At 35.3% G+C, this 7,610-nt stretch overlaps 1 protein-coding gene across 3 annotated transcripts in view; it reads right to left on the bottom strand.

The window, feature by feature from the left end:
- Positions 1-7,610, bottom strand: part of LOC107722600 (collagen alpha-1(XVIII) chain-like) — a 44,460-nt gene that overhangs the window by 9,226 nt on the left and 27,624 nt on the right. For all 3 annotated transcript variants that reach the window (XM_016531028.1, XM_016531026.1, XM_016531027.1), the window contains 11 exons: positions 5,262-5,315; positions 5,141-5,176; positions 4,799-4,924; positions 4,150-4,212; positions 3,924-3,959; positions 3,651-3,692; positions 1,274-1,336; positions 1,022-1,057; positions 756-839; positions 610-675; positions 264-299 (listed from right to left, as the gene is read on the bottom strand). In XM_016531028.1, coding sequence (XP_016386514.1) covers positions 264-299; positions 610-675; positions 756-839; positions 1,022-1,057; positions 1,274-1,336; positions 3,651-3,692; positions 3,924-3,959; positions 4,150-4,212; positions 4,799-4,924; positions 5,141-5,176; positions 5,262-5,315 — 642 coding nt within the window. The remainder of the gene's footprint in view (positions 1-263; positions 300-609; positions 676-755; positions 840-1,021; positions 1,058-1,273; positions 1,337-3,650; positions 3,693-3,923; positions 3,960-4,149; positions 4,213-4,798; positions 4,925-5,140; positions 5,177-5,261; positions 5,316-7,610) is intronic.

The following is a 7,610-nucleotide window of genomic DNA, read 5'->3' as shown; positions in this document are numbered from 1 at the left end:
AGCACACCTCGCTTTTCAGAACAATGAGCTTTGTAAAAATTGACGCGTTTCAGAAAGGCGGGGCATAGAGGAGAAACAATAATGTACAGTATGTGGAAAATAATGTGTTTTTTTAACCTTAAACCGCATAAACACATTTCATTACACCAAATACACAAAATAATGTTCTTTTTAGCAACATCATATGACCCCTTTAACGTCAGTATATCATCTTGAAATAGTTTTAATGTATAAAGCAGACAGAAAATGAATGGCATTCTTACAGGGAATCCTGCTCTGCCAGGCAAGCCTTCAGGGCCCTGCAACATGCACAACAAACACACACCCACATACAGAAGCAAGCAAAAAATCATCAGCAGTGACACGGATGCGATGCATGATCAAAGAACAAACCCATTCCAGATCATGTGGAAATGCCAGGCATTTAGCAGCATTGTGCTGTGAGGGGTGGAAAAGATCTTGTAGATTTCTGTATCCTTAGAGCTGCGATTGCTCCTGTACACATTTCTTTCACAATTTAGATTAAAAGCTGACGTTTGTACTATCCATGTTAAACATGCTGCATCTTAAAAAACTTTTGAGGGGAAAACAGTGAGCTGCTTTACGTACCATAGGGCCTGGAGGTCCTCTGATCTTAGTGAGGTTCAATTTGGCTGCAGTATCATTAAGAAGGAGCTGGAGGAAAAAAAACATTATCTTTTTTGTCTCTCAAGCAAAATATAGCAGCAAAGCAGATTACCAGACTTTATACTTACATCCTGGAAGTTAATGGTCGGTCCAGGTGGGCCAGGGGGACCGGGAGGCCCTGTGATGCTCAGTCCATCACGACCTCGCTCACCCTAAGTCACAATTAATACAGCAATTTACAGCATGTTCTACACACAAAGTGAAATTTGTTTCATACATTGTGCTTTCGGCTTGAGATGAATACCATCATGCATTATTCATCACTTGGTGTGAATAATGTGGGTCATAACTACACATAACTGCTCAAAATATTCTTAGATAAACAATATAATACCTTCTCTCCTGGACTGCCCTTGTCCCCCTTTGGCCCCTGTTTACAGTAAGGTAACAACAGCAAAAACATTAAACATTTATTGTGCTACTAGTCATTTTTTATCATTTGCCCGCTACATAAAAATTGACCCATCACTTGCTAGAATACTTATTTAGTATTCAGTATTTCAGTAATTGTACCATTTGAAACATACAGTATACAGTATAATCTCTTTTTAGAGTACTCCAAGAATGCAAGAAACCGAAGACTGACCCTGGCACCTGGTAAACCAGCTAATCCTGGTATTCCATCCTGTCCTGGCGATCCTGCTTCACCCTGGATAGAGAAGAGACATGGATCAGGAAACATATTAATCCCTATCCGGATCGTAACTGTTTCTCATTGGAATCCAGAAGTCATTTTGTAAATCCTTTTTGACCACTGCCAAGCACCATATGGTTAAACGTGAGAATTTGCATGTGTTTTAAAAATGGGCACCTTCATTACTGAAATGAAAATACTGTAAACCACATTTGAAATAGGCATTTATTATGGCAGCAACAGATATGCAGGGGAGTTAAAATAAAAATGTATTTTCTCTGGATTATTTTCATTTTATCTTCCATGTCTTTTTTTCCAATAAAAATATGTGACCCTGGACCACAAAACCAGTCATAAGGGTACATTTTTTGAAATTGAGATGTATACACCACCTGAAAGCTGAATAAATAAGCTTTCCATTGATGTATGGTTTGTTAGGATAGGACAAGATTTGGCCGAGATACAACTATCTGAATACCTGGAATCTGAGGGTGCAAAAAAATCTAAATACTAAGAAAATCGCCTTTAAAGCTGTCCAAATGAAGTTCTTAGAAATGCATATTACTAATAAAAAATTACGTTTTGATATATTTACGGTAGGAAATTTACAAAATATCTTCATGGAACATGATCTTTACTTAATATCCTAATGATTTTTGGCATAAAAGAAAAATTGATAATTTTGACCCATACAATGTTTTTTTGGCTATTGCTAAAAATATACCCCAGCGACTTAAGACTGGTTTTGTGGTCTAGGGTCACATATAAAAACCTAAATATATTTCCCTCATGAACCCCATTTTGGGAAATCCTAATATAGGCTATAATTTTGGTGTGCCACTATATAGATAATTGACATTGATCATTTTGTTGTGATACAGTAGCATTTGATGCTTTTGCAAATGGTTTCTTCATATAGCTAGCATCTAGCTGCGTTTGTTAGAGATGAATATGACTTTTTGCCCATTTTCAACTCTCTCTGCCCAGCACTGTCTGTTTGAAGCTGAGATGAAGCTGTTATCTTGAAACCACCAGCCCTTTAAATGCCCTTCATTTTGCATCTCCGGAGGGTCTCGCTGCTCCAGCGGACCTTCAACACGTCCGAAGCTCTTTTCTGCATCTGATGGGAAGAGAATGAACATATTTAGTCAGCTGTTAAATGAGCGGTCACTACTGATCCTGTTATCTAATTAGATTCAAGCCATGATCATTATCCAAACTCATCTGAAGGGCTGCAGTCATAACAATATTACTGTTTTTACTGTATTTTTGATCAAATAAACGCAGCCTTGGTGAGCATAAGAGGCAAAATAAATAAAAAATATGAATTAAAAAAATCTTACCAACCCCAAGCTTTTAAATAGTAATGTATATGTGACCCTGGACCACAAAACCAGTCATAAGGGTACATTTTTTGAAATTGAGATGTATACACCACCTGAAAGCTGAATAAATAAGCTTTCCATTGATGTATGGTTTGTTAGGATAGGACAAGATTTGGCCGAGATACAACTATCTGAATACCTGGAATCTGAGGGTGCAAAAAAATCTAAATACTAAGAAAATCGCCTTTAAAGCTGTCCAAATGAAGTTCTTAGAAATGCATATTACTAATAAAAAATTACGTTTTGATATATTTACGGTAGGAAATTTACAAAATATCTTCATGGAACATGATCTTTACTTAATATCCTAATGATTTTTGGCATAAAAGAAAAATTGATAATTTTGACCCATACAATGTTTTTTTGGCTATTGCTAAAAATATACCCCAGCGACTTAAGACTGGTTTTGTGGTCTAGGGTCACATATGTTTTAAAAAATTCTATACATAAAAAATATAAACCGAGTAGCCAGGTCTTATATAAATAATAGGATGCATTAACTTATTTCTGCTAATTTCTACATTTTTAAAAAAGACAGCTATCATTTTGAGATTGAAATGCATCACAGAAAACAATTTAAACCAATAGTGTATACACTTTCCTATATTAAAATAGGATATTTAAATAAGTGATACTTGAATTTGATGTAATTTTCCTATTATTAAATTAAATATTATTGTATTAATTGTCCAAGCAGCACGTGACTGATCATTTGAGAAGACCATTTCTGGGTTCGTGGAATCACAAACTTGCTCCTAGAACATGAAGTTATCTTCATCCAAATGCATACATTTTATCACCGAGGAGCCAGTCAGATTTATTTTACAGACATCAACATGAGAAACAATTACATTCTGAATAGGGCTATTGTGAAATAAAACTCATTTGAGTTTAGAAGGTATATATGTAGCTATTTAGTGTGACTATAGTGTAATTTGACAAACCTTTACAGACAAACCAGGGGCTCCATCAGCACCAGGAAGTCCCTACAAAAAGGAAACAGAACAGGCATATTACTAAAATATAATATATTGTTAATTTACCCACACACAAACACACCAAACCATTACATTGGAATGAATGAATGAATCAATTAATCAATAGAAATATAAGTAGTTTAGCCATAAATTAATTTTATTTTAATACTAATTTTTTTTGATAATCAAATGACTAAATACAATAAAATTCATGCTTAATATTTTAGAGGATAAACACACCTGAGGTCCTGGTGGGCCAGGTATACCAGGAGGCCCCTTAAAAAAAAGAGTAGAGGAGAAAAAAAACTCAGATTAGGTCCATTCAACAAACAAATTTTGTGTGCACAAAGAAAATGAATTCTGGCCAATGTAGCATGCAATGACACATTCATGGTTAATGAAAGACCTTGATATGTGAATAGAATTTGAGGATGACACAATAGTAGTGATGCTTTTGTACACTTACATGATAGCCTTTTGAAATTCCAGCTCCGAGAAACAATCCGCTTTCACCAGAACCCTCCAAATCCTGTCGGAATAAAACATCCCCTGTCCTTAGACTAATGAGTATAGAAGCAATACCCACTCAAAAGCTTAAGAAAAAATAATTAAGGCTCTGAATGGATGAAATGGTGTGCTGACCCTGAAAAGTGACGTTAGAAGAGTTTCTACCTCAAAGAATCAATATTATCTCAAAACCAATACAGTTCTCTTTTAAGGGTTTAATTTACTTTTTAAACTAAAATGATCCACTTTGAAAATTAAAACAATTTCATAACCAAGAATAAATTGGAACACTTGAATGTGACCCTTGAATTGTCCTGTTCATGTCATGTGAATTTAGCCTGTTTTGTTTGGCCTTCGATGTGGAGCACATTTTCCAATAATCATCCACTAAGTACAGGACCTACAAGCCTGGGCAAACTTGACCTGTATTTATGTATAGGTTTTCAAGAAACATTTAAGATCTGATTATCCATGTACCATTATGTTTCAGATGAACCATTAGCATAGTCTGTTGTTGACCATAACGTCCTGCATTTAAATCCCAAAAAGGTGGTTAGCCACCAATGAGTCTCTAAAAACAGAAAAATACTTTGGTGATATTTTCAGACCTTCAAAGTGTCCATCATGTTATTGCTTAAAGGTCCTGGTGGGCCAGGAGGGCCAGGAATGCCAGGTGGTCCAGGTACACCCCTCGGTCCCATAGGACCAATAAGGCCAGGGTCACCATTTTCACCCTTAAGAAGAAGAATGAAACAAAAAGCACAGAATTTGCATTAGCAACTTGAACCTGTTGCAAATTCTGTGAACCTATCGAAATTCCTCATTTGATATTCCTGATTGCATAGATTTCTATTAAAATGCCTGGATTTCGTCCAGGAAAAATTAGTCAAACAATGTTAAATGTGACCCCACCATTATGCATCATAAACGTGCGGTTATAAACAGGATACCTTAGGTCCAGAGGGCCCTCTCGTTCCTTGTTCACCCTGTGAAAGATAATCAACATTTTTAAGGATAACAATATTTTTTTATAAGAGAGTTCTTTCTTCAAGATAAGGTAATTTTTTATACCTTTGCTCCTTTGGGACCCTGTTGTCCAGTTAAGCCATCCGGACCAGGAAGCCCCTTTAAAGGTCAAACACATTAAAACGCCTGCTTATGACATGTTTCAATACCATAACACATTATAAAAGTCAGCATCTATACAGACAAACATAAGCTAACCGTTGTGAATCGGACTAAAGTAAGGCGATAGTTATGAACACTGGCTGGTTATGTACTTGCTCAAATATTGATTTTGGATCATTTTTAACCAAAAAAAATTACGGACTGCAGCTTTAAATTAAAAATAGTATGCATGTTTTCATTGTGTTGTGATATGTTTAGATACAGGGGTTGAACAAAATAATGTGAACATCTGGGAATTAGGCAATATTTTATTATTATGGTGTTGTACCACCATTAGCGAAATAGTCTCTAGCTGAATATTGTCTATAAAAACATCTGCCAGTTGCTTTAGAGAACCTGAAGGATGGAATATGCTTCTCACTTTTCTGTCCTAAACTGCTCACAGTGGATTGATAAAAGTCAAGTCAGGTGATTTGTCTGGCCAGTGCAGATGTTAAAGTTCATCTTGGTGAAAAATTTTATGACACGTCAAACCATTAAAAATGTTATTGAATCCGTGTATCATTCGATCATTAGTTTTTTGATTTAATATTGAAAGTAGAATTTTTGTGGAAAAATTTTTTTTACGTTTTTTTTTTTTTTTTTTTTTTTTTTTTTTTTTTTGCATTTTCGCATTGATATCTGTGATTAACGTTTTAGAAATTGCACTTTTTCACTTATTTACTGAGGCTTGCTGCCACTTTGGTCTTTTTAGACCAATCCTTCTCAGCACTTACATGTCCCCATTATTCACTTTCAGTTTTCACCCACTTTTCTTCTTCACGGATGAAGTCTTGCCATGCTTTGTGCACTGAGTCATAATCAAAAAGACTCTTGCTCTTAAAACACCAAACAAATGGACTGGCTAGGTTACAGACGCTCTTGCTAAACAGGCTTCCATGATTTGTTCTTGTTGAACGTCTGAAAGTCCATTTCACCCATGGCTTTTACTAAACACTACTGAACAAAACTACTAGACTGAGATACAAACTAGAAAAGAAAACAAGGAAAAGAAAAAAAACAAAAGATAATTGCAACATTTGTTTGATTTTTTTTCAACAGAAGTCTACACAAATTATATTAACCCCTGTAATAATGGGCGTTCACATTATTTTGTCTAATCCTAGTATATAATTATGTTATGTCTAAACATAATATTAAAATTGCCATTGCTGTTAGTACAAGCAGACAGTTCAAAATAAAAAGACAGATTTTCTCCAACATTCAGAAAAAGGCAGCACAGTTTCAAGCTGTCCTGAAATGCAACCTGTGTGTTCATCACCTTTCAACCTGTACTGCTGTTGTTTTTCTTTCAAACTGCAAAACTGCTACAGTTTTACTGAGAAATACCTTTGATGTATGTTTGTATACCTCATTATTCCTCTACTATTAAATCTGTACTCCCACATAAACTGAACCCCATTAAAAAATATATCTAACAGCAGAGACGTCATGCCCATTCAAAGTGAGGGGGCACGTGCCCCCTCAGATTTTTGAGCCAAGTGAATTTTGAATGCAGCTTCCAAAAGACAAAAATAGCCGATTAATATTTTCTATATTTAATACAATCACACCAGCGTGATTAGAACGTTCAGTGCGTCATATCATCAGCTGCTAAATTCAAATCTGCGTTCGCTGGCTGGCGCTGAGCCAGATACAGACGCATTTTTTACAGCACTGCGCATTAACCAATCACACACGATGCTGTTATGAATGCAATCACCAATCAGAGGTGTTCAGATGAGTCATCGCTAAAATCCCGTGTTTTCTTCACTCGCGCACTGACTGAATACCTCTTTCTGGCGAATTCTCTTGTCAGACAAAGTGCAAATGTGTGTACGAATCTGTAAGATATTAATTTCATAGTGTAAACAGCTTCAGTGATTTTAATGGAAGTTTTTGAGAGTGTTTGAACTAGACTGTCAGTGAAAATGTTCTTTGATAATGTAAATGTTCTTTGCTCTCTTTCTATAAAATGAAAGTGTTATGATTAGTAGCCTAACTTGCAATGTTTTTGTTCACATTAACTTTCAATGTTAAATTCACATTAAATATAAACTCAGTCGTATTAAAAATATGTTATGGCATGACACCGGTATCTGTTAATTAAGTAAACAGATATATAGTTAATAGATTACATTATTAGGTTACTTTGCCCATCACCCACTATAGATCAACATAATCTATAAAGGTGAGAATCAAGATATTTCATGATAATGCGTTTGGGGATGTTTCGAATAAAAAGGAAAAAAT

This window comes from Sinocyclocheilus rhinocerous, unplaced genomic scaffold (assembly GCF_001515625.1).
Source record: "Sinocyclocheilus rhinocerous isolate Xijiao unplaced genomic scaffold, SAMN03320098_v1.1 scaffold541, whole genome shotgun sequence".
NCBI classification, from domain to species: Eukaryota; Metazoa; Chordata; class Actinopteri; order Cypriniformes; family Cyprinidae; genus Sinocyclocheilus; species Sinocyclocheilus rhinocerous.
This window is presented reverse-complemented; position numbering and strand designations above follow the sequence as displayed.